Source organism: Schistocerca piceifrons, chromosome 7, assembly GCF_021461385.2.
Source record: "Schistocerca piceifrons isolate TAMUIC-IGC-003096 chromosome 7, iqSchPice1.1, whole genome shotgun sequence".
NCBI lineage: Eukaryota > Metazoa > Arthropoda > Insecta > Orthoptera > Acrididae > Schistocerca > Schistocerca piceifrons.
Window position 1 is genome coordinate 209610759 of NC_060144.1, and position 17009 is coordinate 209627767.

The 17009-nt window shown below is 40.6% G+C and overlaps 1 protein-coding gene across 1 annotated transcript in view; it reads right to left on the reverse strand.

The window, feature by feature from the left end:
* Positions 1-17009, reverse strand: part of LOC124804667 (leucine--tRNA ligase, cytoplasmic) — a 167947-nt gene that overhangs the window by 98454 nt on the left and 52484 nt on the right. The window contains exons 2-3 of the mRNA XM_047264908.1: positions 15777-15992; positions 4-222 (exon numbers count right to left, since the gene is read on the reverse strand). Coding sequence (XP_047120864.1) covers positions 4-222; positions 15777-15992 — 435 coding nt within the window. The remainder of the gene's footprint in view (positions 1-3; positions 223-15776; positions 15993-17009) is intronic.

The window sequence follows — 17009 nt, forward strand, 5'->3', positions numbered from 1 at the left end:
TACCTTTTTGCCTTTGCTTTTATCTTTCAGAACATTATCTTCAAGTTCAGCTGCTTTGACCATGGGAGATATATCATCAGAGGGGAAATTTGGAGGATAGCCAAATTCCTCCATCTCTCTTTTCAGTTTATCTGCACATGCCTTGATGGGCATGCCAGTGCAATGAAAGCCAAATGGGAAGAGTACATGTTTGCCTCTCATTCTCTGATAGCGAACCGCAAACTGTCAAGCAAGCAACAAAACAAATATGAATTAAAAACATAGAAAAGCTAGGAATAAAAGTTTTCAATATAAAAAATGCTGTCAATATAATGGAAATACAAAATATTTGCACTTGTTGAACAACTGTCACTGGGAACTGGCTAACAGACCAAAATCCAGACAACAGAATGAGTAAAAATAATCCTCACAGTAAGTTGTAGATGTACTGAGCAGTAGATAGTTTATCAACGAGAACTAGACACAGTAGTCAACTTTATGAAAGGGTGTTCTTCTGAGTCCACAGATACATACAGTTACACTGACCATGTTCTGCACCTTGGGTCATAATTAGTCTTGGAGTGATTGAGATAGACAAGGAAGAGGTAGGAGAACTAGAGCGGTGAAGATAAGATGGGGCTAGGACACAGAAGGGCAGCAAGGGAATGAAATAAGAATAAGGCACCAGAGAATTCAGCCTAGTATAAAACAGTGTAATGGAAGAACCCGAAAAGAACCACACAAATGAACATTTATAGACTTGTAAATCCATGAATTGAACTAAAGTGAGAGAAGCAGGCTGTTTTGAGGAGTGGGGAATTGAACACATGTGGGAACAGGGGAGATGATAGGTGTTGGACAGGGACTAGCAAAGAGTGAACCAGTTCAAGGGAATGGAGAATGTGATGGAGGGATATAGTTCCCACTTAAGTAAGCCAGAGAAACTGGTGTTATGGAGGGGGGTCCAGATGGTATGGATTGCAGGGCACACATTTTAAACTGACCATGTTGTAATTAGTAATCACCAGCATTTACTACCAATGTGCCATCTGTCATGTCATTTGCCAGTCGCTATGGGGCAGGTGTTTATTTGTGTAGGAAGCTGGCTGATCGTGATGCCTACATAGAAGACCACAGAATAATTAAATTAAGTTGCTACATAAAGTCATGCAGAATGTCCTTGACTCTAATGTACATTCGAACATGTTCTATATCACTGCTTTATTAGGTCACTAAAATCAGCAGATGACTTCCTACTAAAAATTAAATATTTGCCACTCAAAACACGACTGCCAGGAAAGTACAAGCTCAATGTATGCAGGAATTAAGAGTAGAAATATTTAAAAAAACATTCACAATTTAGTTTACGTAAGACATAAAATACTGTATCACCTAGTACTGTGTCAAATTATTACATTTTCAACATTGGTGCTCAACTGATGAACAGCTGCCTCTTACTTCCATTCCACTTCTGTGCATTTTCTAAAGAACCTTTGGTGATTCTGTCTTCTCTAATGTTAGATTCAACAATGTTGTGTGTTACCGACTCTCATCCTTAACAAAGTTATATTCCTCTAATCTGGTATTTCTTTTAAGTGTGTTATCTTTCTAAGCATGAAAATTATTTGTGCTGTATGGAGAGCTTGCCCATCTAGAAAAACCATTCTATGAAGCAAATTTGGTGAACTATATTAATATTCACTGTTTTTGTATTCTCTGTAGATTCATTAAATCACATATTTCCTCTGGGCGGTGCTAAATAACAGCCACTTATAGGCAAATATCTAAAACTGAGAAACAGAGGCAGTCAGATAATCTCAAAGACCTTCTGGCTAAAATGACTTTTTTACAAGACATGGACTGAACAGCACTTTTCACGTCTCTCCAGCTATAAACTTGGGAACTATTATCAAGATCTGTCAAATCAACTGAAGACATAAGTAAATCAAAGTGTCAAGTCTTATAGAAGATTTTATCAAAATATTGCTATCAAGGAAATTCATGCTGAAAATAATGATAAAATGAATCCGGGGGGGGGGGGGGGGGGGGGGGGCAAAAATTCCTGACACTGGCATATTAAGAGCATTTACTATCACACTTACGGAGTGCCAACTTATGTACAATTGTCAATCAAGAATGCATAGCTATGTTCTGCATCTGATCTCTATGAAATCTAAAAAGCAGCAGTAAAAATTAGCAAACTAACAGTAATTAATATACACAAAGTTCCAATTTATATTAGAAGATTTGGCATACAGACAACATTATCAACTGGTATCGTTCTTTACACAACCTAGATGGAACTTCAGGAAAAAAAAAAAAAAAATGCTGAATCACTAAATTTTCAGACATCAAGTAGAGAATCATGATCTTTCTTACATCACTCAAAAATAACATTCATGAGCAACCAGAGTTATCAAGAACTTTCTCTGCAGCTAAAATTTCTTCTGCATTATGGGAACTAACCAAGAAGTTGGCTGGCAGAATTATTCTCTGATGTTACGATATCTGGTTCCATCCCACAGAAGATGAAGCTCTTAAATTGATAGCAATACTCAAACCTGCCAAGTCATCAGACCAGCCTAAGAATTGTCACCAATTCCTCTACCAACCACCATTTATAACTTCCTTCAACAAATTCTATACAATTTGATTAGTCCTGTAATCTTTCAAAACCTTACTGTTTAGCAACTAGACTCCAGGATTAGCTGCACTGACCAAGTCTTATCACTAACAACATTAATTGAAGCATGATACCAAATGAAACAGAAAACACCAGTTGTGTTCATTGATTCAAGTCTAGCATGTGAGGCAGATTGGAGGCATGGATTGCTTTATAAATTATTACAAATAACTCCATGCAGATGGACTACAAATCCCCTTTTGACACTTGTAGGAAAGGATTTTTGTCACATACGCCTCACAAAATGATCATGAAAGGAAAGTAAACCTGTACAGAGACTTTCTGACAGTTGTTCAACCTATGTACAGCTTACAAACAAAACAGGAGGAGGCTGAGAGAAGTAACTATTACTGAATTCTAATAAGGGTGTGTTTTTAGGAAACATTGTTATAAAAAATCTCAAAATGTACATTTCCAGTTTAATTCAATCATTTACACATTACTGTAATAAACATTCAGACACATAGGGACTATATACCTTTTAAAAAACACACACACACACACACACACACACACACACACACACACACACACACACACAGAGAGAGAGAGAGAGAGAGAGAGAGAGAGAGAGAGAGAGAGAGTAGTGAAACACTGTTAACAAACTGGAAAGTTTTATTTTATGATTAGAATGCTACTGCAGATTCTGAATTTGGAATAACAAGTAAAACTCAAAGTCAGAGAGAATGGAGAAGATGAGATGGACAGAGGGTTGGAGCAAAATGGACATAGAAATTGGGAAGGAGGTGGTGGACAGAAAGAGGTGGAGGAAGTGACTGACAGAGAGAGGGGAAAGGGAGGGAGCAGAAGGAGATACAGAAAAGAGGGGGGGGGGGAGGAGGTGGAGATGGACAAACAAAGGTGGAAGAGATAATGGACAATTTGGAAGAATGAGGAGATGGACAAAGAGTGGGGTAGGGGGAGATGGACAGAAACAGGGTAGATAAGGAGGTTAGAACATAAATCCAATTCCCATACATATTAGAAATGTGTGCTTTATCTTTTCTTCCTTTTCCATCTAAGTAGACAGAGCCACAGCAAAGTCTGGTTGGATACAGGTAGAAAAATATAAAAGATATCAACTATTTCCTCCACCAACTCTTAACTGTTCCCGTTTCTTTACCACACAGCACCCTGCTCATCATTATTAATGCCACTTCCATCTACACTAACACCCTGAATTGCCAGTATTGAAGACTACTTTTCCCAATGCCCAACTGACTCTAAACCCACTGTGGCAACTATACACTCATCCACAATTACTTCTCCTTTGAATACATCACCTACAAACAAATATGTGGTACACCAATGCACATCAGCATGGCACCATGCTATGCCATTCTGCTCGTGTGCCATCAACAGCAATCCTTTCTAACCACCGAGAATCTTCATGATCTGGAGTGAGGGTGAGGACACCTTATCCATGTTCCTCCAGAACCTCGACACCTTTTCCCCCACTCACTTCACCTGGTTGTCCTCATCCCAACATGCCACATTCTTTGATGTTGATTTCCACTTCAAGGGTGGTTACATTACTACCTCCATCCATACCAAGCCTACCCACCAATACCACATCCACTACGACAGCTCCCACACACTCCATACCAAGAAGTTCCTTCTGTACCACCTAGCCCCTTACAGTTGTAAAACCTGTAGTGGTGAGCAATCCCTCTCCAAATATACCAAGGGTCTCACTGAGGCCACACAGACTGAAATTATCCTCCTTGTATAGAAACAGACCTCCTGCGAGTTCTCTCCAGTCACCTACCACTTCCAACATACCATCCATGCTCCTGGCCACAAAGCACTTCTTTCATGACTCAGTACCACCCAAGACTAGAGCAGCTGCATCACATTCTTCACAAGGTTTCCAATTACCTCTTGTTGTGCTCTGAAATGAGGAATATTCTATCCACTATCCTTCCCACCCCTCCCACAATGGTATTCAGTCACCCACTGAACCAATGCAATATCCTTTTCCAACCACACTCCATCTCTGCTCTCAACCCCTTGCCTCGTAACGCATGTCCCTGCAATAGACCTAGATGCAAGACCTGTACAATACTTCCTCCCACCACTATCTACTCCAGTCCTATCCCATCAAAGACCGGCTACCTGTGACAGTACTCGTGATATACAAAGTAAGCTGCAATCACTGTGCTGTGCTCTTTCTATGAGGGTATGACAACTAACAAGCTTTCTGCCCCACAAATGGCTGCCGACAAAAAATGGCCATGAGACAGCTGGACCACCTAGTTGGTGAACTTGCTCCCCAACACAATGTGCTTCACTTCAATGACTGCTTGACATCTGGATCCTACCTACCATTAACTTTTCTGAATTACCAAGGTGGGAAGTCTCCCTGCAATACAGCTTTCTTCCCCAAAAACCGCCAGGCCTCAATCTTTGCTAGTCACCTACCTATCCTTTTCCATGCTGCCACTCCAGCACTACACAGCCCTCTATTCCACCAATGCATCCACTGGTCTTTTCCCCCTTCTCTACTTTTCCACTCCCCTCCCCCCAAAGGTTCTGACTGCACGCAGCAACCCTACCCAATACCCATCACATCCTTGCACGCTCCCATAAGCTACAGCACACCTCCCCCTACCCCTAACAGTCTATCCCTCGGCTCCTCACCCCAACATCTTCATTAGCCACCCCCAACAGACTGCTTCTCCAATCGGGTGCAGCTGTTGTCTGCAGTCCGGCCACACTGGCCAGAGACAGTGGCCGTGCGCTTGCAGGTGTGTGTGGGGGGGAGGGAGGGGGGGCATGCACTTATGCGAATGTGTGTTTTTTGCTTCAGAAGAAGGACTTTTTGCTAAAAGCATAAATGCACAGCAGACTTTTCCTTGTGCTTGTCTGTGACTCAAAGTCTCCTCTATATTGTGAGTAGCAATCCATCCTTTTAATAATATTATGGCTGCAAAATACTAACAAGAATTAACTAAAAATGGAATGACAAGAGGATCAATTTGTTTGTGAGAGATATAGTAACATGCAAGGAAATACTGGCCCTATTACTTACTGTAGTAGATAAAGTGCATGGAGGTAAACCTGTATGTATAACAGAAACTTCAGATTTAAAAAATATTTTTGACAATGTTGACTGAAATTCACTGTTTGGTGTTCTACAGTTATCAGGGCTCAAATTCCTAGAGCATTAAGGTATCAACAATTTGTATAGAAACAAAACTGCAGTTGTAAAAAGTCCACGGACATAAAAGGGAGGTGGTAACAGAGAAGGGAGCAAGACAAGCTTGTAGCCTATTCCCCAAGTTGTTCAATATGTACACTGAGCAAGCAGCAAACGTAACAAAAGGATAAATTTGGAAACAGAATTAAAAGTTCATGGAGGAGAAATAAAAAAATTAACATTTGATAGCAACAAAAGGCAACAGAGTTTGAAGTTCATTTGTATGAACTGGACAATGTTTTAATGTTGACCTGTTACTTATTACAATGTTTGTATCATCTGAAAACAAAACAAACTTAGCATCTGGCAATGTAATAGAAGAGAGGTCATTAATGTACACAAGAAAAAGCAATGGTCCCAAGATAGAACCTTGAGGAACACCACACACAATTAAAACCCAGTCAGATGAAGACTGACTGCTTACTGCACAGGTATTTTGCAATGACACTCTTTGTTTCCTATTGGATGGATAAGACTTGAACTATTTCGCAGCATTGTCGATGACACCATAATATTTTAATTTACTTAAGAGAATGCTGTGGTTCACACAGTCAAAGGCTTTCGACAGGTCACAGAAAATGCCAGTAGCCTCTAATTTATTATCTAATGAATTAAGTACATTCTCACTGTAAGTGTAAATAGCTTCCTCTACATCAGAACCCTTAAGAAATCCAAACTGTGACTTGGACAATATATTATTTGCAGTCACATGCTTAAGAAGACGCTTGAACACAATCTTTTTAAATATTTTTGAGAAAGCCAGCAAAAGTGAAATTGGTTGATAGTTTCATGGTATCTCTTTATCCCCGTTCTTGAAAAAAATGTTTAACTTCAGCATATTTTAGCCAGTCTGGAAATGTTCCACTAATAAGAGATTGATTACACAAATAACTTAAGATAGAACTCAACTTACATGAGCACTCTTTGGTTAACTTCGTTGATATGTTATCATATCCACTGGGATACTTAGATTTTAAGGATTTTATGACAGATACTACTTCTTTGGGAGACGTGAGTGTCATTTCCATTTTACTGAAGTTATTTTTAAAGACTGGTCTCAGATACTCCATTGCCCTGTTCACTGAACCTGATAACCCCAAACTGTCTGTAACAGAAATGAATTACTTGTTTAAGAGGTTTGCAACACTACATGTACTTATTACCAAAGTCTCCTTTATTTTTAGAGCTACCTGTTCCTCTTCCTTTTTGGCCCCACCTGTCTCTGTCTTCACTATATCCCACACAGTTTTTATTTTGTTGCCTGATGTAATTATCTTTTTCTCATAACAAAGCTACTTTGATTTCTGGATTACTTGCTTCAATATTTTGCTATATTCTTTGTAATACATTACATTACACTCATGCTCATAAATTAAGGATAATGTTGGTACATGGTGAAACAATGCTCTGGTGGGCAGTTTGTGGGTTTAAATCACCTCGGGGTATGACCATGTGGTGCATTTGACCTGCGGTCATCGCACAGTGGTGCTGGCAGCAGTCCACATACGCAGAGGCGTGTTGGTGCATGTCAGAGTATGGTGCAGACATTTTCAGATGTGCTAATGGTGACTGTGTGTCGAAAATGGCTCAAATAACACATATTGATGACGTTATGAGGGGTAGAATAATAGGGCGACTGGAGGCTGATCAAAAACAGCAGGTCATAGCACGGGCCCACCATGTGCCACAAAGTGTGATCTCAAGATTATGGCAACGATTCCAGCAGAGAGGAAACGTATCCAGGCACTACAGTATGGGACGTCCACAGTGTACAACACCACAAGAAGACAGATACCTCACCATCAGTGCCCGCAGACGGCCACGGAGTACTGCAGGTAGCCTTGCTTGGGACCTTACCATAGCCATTGGAACACTTGTCTCCAGACAGTTGGTGTGGGGTGGGATTATGTTTGGTGTACGTACACCCCTGCATGTCTCTGACAGAGGAACTTAACAGGTCAGGTGTATCAGGACGTCATTTTGCACCAGTATGTCCACCTTTTCAGGGGTGAAGTGGGTCTCATCTTCCTCCTGATGGATGATAACGCACGGCCCCACCGAGCAGCCATCATGGAGGAGTACCTTGAAACAGAAGATATCAGATGAATGGAGTGGCCTGCCTGTTCTCCAGACGTAAACCCCATTAAGCATGTCTGGGATGCTCTCAGTCGACGTATCGCTGCACGTCTTCAAACCCCTATGACAGTTCAGGAGCTCCAACAGGCACTGGTGCAAGAATGGAAGGCTATACCCCAGCAGCTGCTCGACCACCTGGTCCAGAGTATGCCAACCCATTGTGCGAACTGTGTATGTGTGCATGGCGATCATATCCCATATTGATGTCAGGATACATGCGCGGGAAACAGTAGCGTTTTGTAGCACGTGTTTCGGGACAGTTTTCTCAACTTATCACCAATACCATGGGCTTACTGATCTGTGTCGTATGTGTTCCCTATGTGCCTATGATATTAGCGCCAGTTTTGTGTAGTGCCACATCATGTGGCACCACATTCTGTAATTATCCTTAATTTATGAGTATGAATGTATTACTGCTCATCTCTATAAAATAAATATTTTCTTGATTTTAACTGCTTTGCCAGAGAAGATTATGCCACATGATAATACAGAATGATAGTATGCAAAGTATGCTTCTGGAACACTCTGCAAGTCAACACAAATTCTTGGTGCACAGTAGGCAGAACTGAGCTTTTTGGTTAATTCATGCTGATGTCACCTCAGTATATTACCCATTTGGATGTCTCACAACTTCACACAGTGAGCTTTATCTAATGTGTCTCCATCTATCTCTGTTTCGGCTACTAGCAAATCATTTTTATTTGTTTAGAACTGTATGATATGAGCCTTTGTAAAATTACAAGTTAAGCTGCTTGCATCATTCTCCTAACAGTGTTCAATATGGAAATGTTTGGACCTTTTCACTACAGTGTGCAAGATATGGATTCATATAGGAGTAAGATAAAACTACTGGCAAAAATCCTTATTCCACAGATGGAATTACAATAATACCCAGTCACAAATATACTCTCAACTGTTGCAAAGCGCTCAGCAGAAATCTTGTCTTCAAATAACTATAGTCATGAGTAACTTAGTGAAAGATATGGACTGCATTGCGTATGGTAAAGGTGAAATGACCTGGAGGTGTACTGAATCGTATTACCTTTCAGAACCTTGTCTCAAGTTTCAGGTATGTACATTAAAAAAATAAAATGTTTCCACGAGAATCATTAACAATCTTTTGAAAGAGGATTGTGGCAACCTTTGTTTGGGAATACCCCATCCCACTACATACGCTACTTGTAGATAGCATAAAGGCCACACTCTAGGGCAGAATGATCAGTCAAGCTCCAATTTTTATGCTCTCTGCATACCTCTTGGTGGGGAACATACAATTCAATTGTGTGACTACGAGATCCCGCACAGCACTTTGCTGGTAACTACTACATCTATTAATCAGGCCTACTCACGCAGATGAAGGTGTAATTAGCGAAATGACGAACACTAACTTCGCTTAATGAATGTTTATTCAGCACTTTGCACATACAAGAGCACAGAGCAAACTATATATATATAAACAAAGATGATGTGACTTACCAAATGAAAGTGCTGGCAGGTCGACAGACACACAAACAAACACAAACATACACACAAAATTCAAGCTTTCGCAACAAACTGTTGCCTCATCAGGAAAGAGGGAAGGAGGGAAGGAGAGGGAAAAGGCGAAAGGATGTGGGTTTTAAGGGAGAGGGTAAGGAGTCATTCCAATCCCGGGACATCTGTCTGCTTGTGTCTGTATATGTGTGGATGGATATGTATGTGTGTGTGTGTGTGTGTGTGTGTGTGTGTGTGTGTGTGTGTGTGTGTGTGAGTGTATACCCGTCCTTTTTTTCCCCCTAGGGTAAGTCTTTCCGCTCCCGGGATTGGAATGACTCCTTACCCTCTCCCTTAAAACCCACATCCTTTCGTCTTTCCCTCTCCTTCCCTCTTTCCTGATGAGGCAACAGTTTGTTGCGAAAGCTTGAATTTTGTGTGTACGTTTGTGTTTGTTTGTGTGTCTGTCGACCTGCCAGCACTTTCATTTGGTAAGTCACATCATCTTTGTTTTTAGATATATATTTCCTACGTGGAATGTTTCCCTCTATTATAACCACAGTTACAAAACATTCCACAATGGTTCTTTACATTTGTGGTTACTTCTAGAATGTACTCGAACCGAATACAGAAATTAAAATTGTACAGTCCGGTTGAGTTTTGAAGTCACGACCCTCCATGCAACAGTTTAGTATCATAACCACTACACTACAGTTCTACTCAGCTTCTCCGCGACAATATTATAATTTCCATGCCAGCCCAAGTTTATTGTTCCAGAAGTAATTTGCCCTTCACAGCACACAGATCTCTCTTCAAACAAGTGGCTTTGGTAAGTGGTCTAAGTTGTGCGACTTTCTATTGTGCCCAAAACATAAGCACATGACATCTCATACAATGTATATGGCTGTAATGTCACTGCCGGTGTAATGCAGTCTATCTGTTATAGGTACAAAGTGTGTTCAGATCGACACAGGGTCTTATGTGAGATGATCAGGTAAGTTTTGGTGTGAAAGATGGTTCTGTGGATACATTTCTTCTGAATTCTTGTGGATTTTACCATCAATGGTCCCACAAGCGGTAGAAACATTGGTCATCAGCTCTCTTCATGAACTACATTGTCATTAAAGGTTGCAGGTATTTTTCCTTCCTTATAGCAAATTCTAGTGAGGCAATGTCTTTCTAAGCCACACACAGTAAAATCTTTCTGCTACTTGGATGCTGGGCTCTTCACCAATGTTTTGCACTGCTGATGGCTGTCAGGGGTTCACAGCGAAGCTTTTGGTTGCCTTCATCTACTGGCAGAATTAAAGAAAAATATAAGAGAGATGCAATTCTGTAATTACAAAATGAGCAAGAAAACAAATATAAAAGGTGATAATTTTTCTGAAATTTGCATACTGGCAACACATCTCCGGTGAGAAACAAATGGGGAAACACCAAGCAAATTAACCTTGCTCCTAAATTGTGATAATGATGTATTTCTGTTTCTCAAACAGAACCAGAGTGTAAAAGACAGTAATTTTTAGACCATTGATGAAGTTTCAATTGAAGAATGATAAATACTTATTCTGATGAAAGTACTCTTACAGTAATTGCATTGACAGTGACAGGATTGATGAAGTATTGGTAAAAAGGTAAAGGTGTCACGAAAATGAACCTGAATTACCCAACCACTTATAGGGGCACCTGCAGTTAAACTTAAATTCCACACCACATTGCATCTTAGCAGTTTTCACATTAGCATATATAGAGATGAAATAAATGAACAGTGACATAAAAAATCCTAGGACTGACTGGAAATCAAACTCAAGACCTTTGCATTCAAAGTCTGGCAATTTACTACTGAGCCACAAACTATTGTTAAGTGGTGTTAATATTATTAAGTGAATCCTAATGTCTTGCATTCAGACATTGACTAACATGCTGGAAATACCAAAGCAACATTGAGAATGTAGTTATCTAATGTTTAATGAAATGTAAGTACTGCATTTGAACAAAATTAGTTTCCTTAAATTAAGATAAAAATCACAAAAGCATCAAATAGTAGAAGAGAGAGACTGTCACTTACAATAAAGATGAAATGTTAAGTTGCAAACAGACACAATTAAAAGGGTCTCACCAGGGCCTTCACAGACAAGACAGTTTCGCACAGATCCAGCCCACACGCAGATCTACCATGCCATTTCCCCCTCACACCCTCAGTGCTCCACCCCCCCCCCCCCCCCCAAGAACCAGCCACAAAAGAGTGCCCCCTTTGTCACCCAATACCACCCCAAACTGGAACAACTAAACCACGTCCGCCACCAGGGCTTTGGTTACCAATCATCATGCCCTGAAATGAGGGATGTCCTACCCTAGATCCTTCCCATCCCTTCTAATGTGGTGTTCCGTCACCCACACAACCTCCATGACATCTTAGCCCATTCCTGTACCACTCCCAATCCCAACCCCTTGCCACAAGGATCATATCCCCATGGAAGATCCAGGTGCAACACCTGCCCAACCTATCCACCCAGAACATCCTACTCCACTCCCACCACAGATTTAAGCTACTCCGTCAGGGACCAGGCCACCTGTGAAAGCAGCTCTGCTGCCATTATTACACAACTTTTTATATTGGCCTGACTACCGACCAGCTGTCCACTACAACGAATGGCCACTGCCAAACTGTGGCCAAGAGCAAAGTAGACCATCCCTCTGGCACAACTTGCAGCTGAACACTACACAGTTGATTCCAATGGCTGCTTCACTACTCAGGCCATCTGGATCCACCCCTTCACCACAAATCTTTCTGAACTGCAAAGATGGGAGTTATCCTTACAACACATTCTTCCCTCCCCACTCCTCTCCTTCCCACTCCGCTTTTCCCACCTCCTTGCCCAAACTGACACTGTGCCTGTTGGCAGTCTAGCCCCAAACACTCTGCCAGACAGCACTCCTCTCCCCATCTACCCACACACTGCTAACCGTTCCTCTTCCCTGCCCCCCCCCCCCCCCCCCCAGACTGCTCCTTCCATTAAAAGTGAAGGTTACATTCTGGTCTGAGCTGCCTGAGTTGGAGGTCAGATGTGCATGAGGTGTGCTTGCTTGTGTGAATGAATGGTGTGCATTTCTCTTCCTTGTTCTGACGAAGGCTGTGGCCAAAACTAATGTTCAAGTGTCTTGATTGTGTCCGTCTGCAACTTAACATGTCATCTTTATGGTAAGTAGCAATCTATGTTTTCCTATATTGTTGATATTCGAATCTGGAGTTTCCATTCCTTCATATAGCGAAAGAGTATTTTTTTAACTGCATGTGCTTTGTAAAAGCACCACACGCAGCATTGTTATAATCTGTCTGTCTCATCTGTGCATGTCATCTTTGACAACAGGGATGCAGTACCTGCCTTCAATAGGTGGGTCTCTCTCAACCTGGAGTCTGAGTGACCTGCTCTTCCTTTTTAACCTTCTCCAACCTATCCCTCTCTTTTCCTTGAGGAAGGAACGATTAGTTCAGAAAGCTAGGATAGTGTATATATTTTTACATGTGTCGAATCTAGAGCAATAAAATTTCACCTTCTGAAGGAAAGTTCTGGCCAGAATTTCAGTCTCATATAAGGGTTGACTGAAAAGTAATGCCTACACCTTCATAACTCTTCAACAGTTGTCAGCATTGGTATGTGGCAGGTATTGGCTTGTTCTGGAGCCTCTTCTCTACAGCACTAGTTGGCAGGAAGCCTTAGCATTGAACAGTTGTGTTGTTACATTGTAAAGTATGGACCCCTGAGCAGATGGTTCGTCAATGCAATTTAAGCAACGTGTAGTCACTGAATTCTTGACAGCAGAAGGTGTCACCCCAAAGGAGATTCATCAGAGAATGAAAGCAGTTTATGGTGATTGTGTTGATGTGAGTACTGTGCGCCGTCGATCGAGTAAGTTTAAAGATGTTTATGAAGGAACATCTGACCTGCATGACAAACAAAGAGTTGAACATCCTGTGACAGCAACCACCAAATTTCACAAGCAAAATGTTGACAGATGGATTCAGGTGATTGTTCTATCACTCAGAGATAAATTGCAAGCACAATCGGCATTTCACAAGAATGTGTGGGTCACATTATTGCTTTGTTTGGCTACCGTGAGATCTGTGCACGATGGGTACCCCGGATGCTGACTCCTTAAATGATAGTGAATAGACTTGAAATTTGCCAGGAACTTCTCGTGTGTTATGAGAATGAAGGTGACGCCTTTCTCCTTTCAATTGTGACAAGAGACAAAACATGTGTACACAAATTACAACCAGGAGATGAAACATCAGTCTATGGAATATCGACACTAAGACTTGCCTCAGAAAAAGAAATTTCAAGTCGCAGTCCTCAGATGAAAAAATCATGGCCACAGTGTTCTGGGACGCAGATGGTGTTGCCCATGTTGACTTCCTTGATCATGGAACAACAACAAATACAGAACATTATATCACAATGCTGCGAACTCTGAAACGATGTCTAACAAGGGTCTGAAAGGAAAAGAGAAATGTTTTCCTGTAGCATGACAATGCAAAACCACACATTTCATGTGCCACCACAGCAGAATTTCACAGACTGAATCTCACCACCATACAGTATCATCCATACAGTCCAGATTTAGCACTGTCGGACTTCCATCCATTCCTGATAATGAAAGACGATCTGCAGGGCCATCATTATGCTTCTGATGAAGACGTTGAGAGAACTAAGAGACTGTGGTTGCGGAAACAGTGTGTTGACTTTTTACGTAACGGCTTCAGAAAACTTGTTCATCGTTGGCGGAAATGTATCCAATTGCCTGGTGATTATGTGGAAAAGTGAATACTGATAATTAAAGATCACATTCTAAGGATTATTTCTGCGTTTGATTTATTAAAATATTCCCATCAAAACCCAATTAACAAAGATAGAGGCATTACTTTTCATTCAACCCTCATCGTTTTATTGTTTTCTTGAGCGAATTTTTCATTTGATACAACTGAGACATCATCAGACACACTGCAATGAAGGACCAGTGACACACGAGGGAGATGGTATAACTTGGAGGGAGGCAGCTAAGTGGTGGTTGTGTTTACGGACCATAGCAACAATTTCTAACCATAGCTCATCTCCCACAATGGTTAAACAAGGAATATCTCCACAGTAAACAACTCAGTGTATGAAGTAGCAAGTGGATCTCCAGGTCCAAATTTGATGCAGCTGCTTGCAGTACTCTATGATGCGTCCCACTTAAGACACACGCTGTACTGATTGCAGCTTTGCAAACAGTACCTCATTTATTTCTGACAAAAATAGCAGGAGACACCAACACCAACACCACCACCACCACCTCACATTGCTGCGTGTTGTGTGTTGCTGCATAGAATAACTTGACTTCTGTGTTGATGTTAATTACTTTACGCCCAAGTTGTATACATTTCATGCATTCATACATGTTCAACCTTAACTAATAGTACCCTGGTAAATATAATTAACATTTAAAATAACAGGGTATCTAATCCTAGTTTATTATTTAAATTTCACAGATTCATAAAAAGAGCTATAAATAACTTTTAACATTTCACCTTACAAATTTATATTTTAACCCTAATAATATAAACAATTGTTTTAACCAATAATATTCACTTGTATCAATCGTATAACCACGGCTGCTGGCACGAATTATGCCGATACTAAATCAATTGCTAAATCCAAATTTCAGGAAATAACTTTCCTATGGAAATAGGTTTTCACATTATGTTTATGCATGTCAAATGCTTCATGCAGTAGTTCTGTGTTATCACATAAAAAACTTTGAGTTATCTTTATTTCGTGTTTTTTCTTTTATTTATGAAGCTAGCGTGTTTCCCATCAAAAAGTTGTCAATGCAACTGCACAAGCAGTAACTGCTACCTGTAGTCTTCTAAAAACAATGGTGATGCTTTAAACTTTTAGTACTCACAATTTAAGTTCTAATTATAAAATACTATGGTAGGTGCACAGATGAATTTACATAAAACCAAGATAATGTAAGCGACAATAATAAAATTAAAGTGCCTACATCACATCTCAACCTGTGGAAGAAGCAACGTTCATGATTGTGTTTCATATACAAAATCTGAAGCCACAGAAATCTCAACCACACAACTCCGTTTAACACGAGAATATTTTTTGAGTAAATCCCCCCCAGTAATACAAATCTTTCATAACTAAAACAACAGCCCATGAATTTGAATACACTTTGAGCCATAATTTTATTTCTTCTTAACTAATAAGCTTGGCTAATATTGTACATCGTAATATAACAGTGATTACAACTTACCTCACATTTTGAAAGGGAGAAAGTATGTCCCAGATGCAAGCGACCATTCATGTATGGATAAGGAAAAGTAACAAAATACTTTTCGCTGGCACCCTCATTTGACAGCTGAGGTGCATCTACTTCATGAATTCGTTGCTGTTCCCATTGTTGCTGAACTTCTCGTTCAATTTTTTGCAGATATTCAACTTTGAAGGTTCCTTTTCGATCAAGTGTAGCCTGAAACAAGAAACATTTCTGTACCACTACTGAAGATCTGACATCCTTCCAACAGCAAATGTGTGGAAATAAACGTCTTAAAATTAAATTTCAGAAAGTTTGGCAACCCCTGATCCACACATCTGCATGGGAATCAAATCATTGAGTCATGTTCCTGATAAAACTGCATGAAGCTTTTTAAATATAGAGAAGAAAAACTCCTTGTACTTTTTGCGAATTGTTTAATATTTGCATTAGTCAGGGCAAATTGTATGCTACTGAAGAGTGTGCGCGTGTGAATGCTATAACCGATAACGTTATGTTAAGTGAACAGATAAAAAAATCTACTCACCAAGTGGCGACAGGAGACCATACATATAAAAGGTAATAAACTCTGCAAGCTTTTGGAGCCAGCGGCTTCTTTTTCTGGCAGAAGGGTTGAAGGGGAAGGAAGAGGGGTGAAGGAAAAGGACTGGTAAGATTTAGGAAAAGGGGCAGAGTTCAGAAAAGTCACACAGAACCCAGGGTCAGGAGAGACTTACAGGACAGGATGAGAAGGAAAGTTTGCAACTTTAATACCTTTTTAAATGTGTGTTCTCCTGCCACCGCTTGGTGGGTACATTTTTTTATCTGTCCCCTTTCGTGATAACATTAGTAATCTGAATGTCCTACGCATACAGATCCCCCTCCATGAACCATGGACCTTGCCGGTGGTGGGGAGGTCTGCATGCCACAGTGATACAGATAGCTGTATCATAGGTGCAACCACAATGGAAGGGTATCTGTTGAGAGGCCAGACAAACATGTAGTTCCTGAAGAGGGGCAGCAGCCTTTCAAGGAGCTGCAGGGGCAACAGTCAGGATGATTGACTGATACGGCCTTGTAAAAAAAAAAAAAAAAAAAAAAAAAAAAAAAAAAAAAAAATTGTCCTTGCTGTGCTGGTACTCCAAACAGCTGAAAGCAAGAGGAAACTATAGCCGTAATTTTTACTGAGGGCATGCAACTTCACTGCATGGTTAAATGATGATGGCGTCGTCC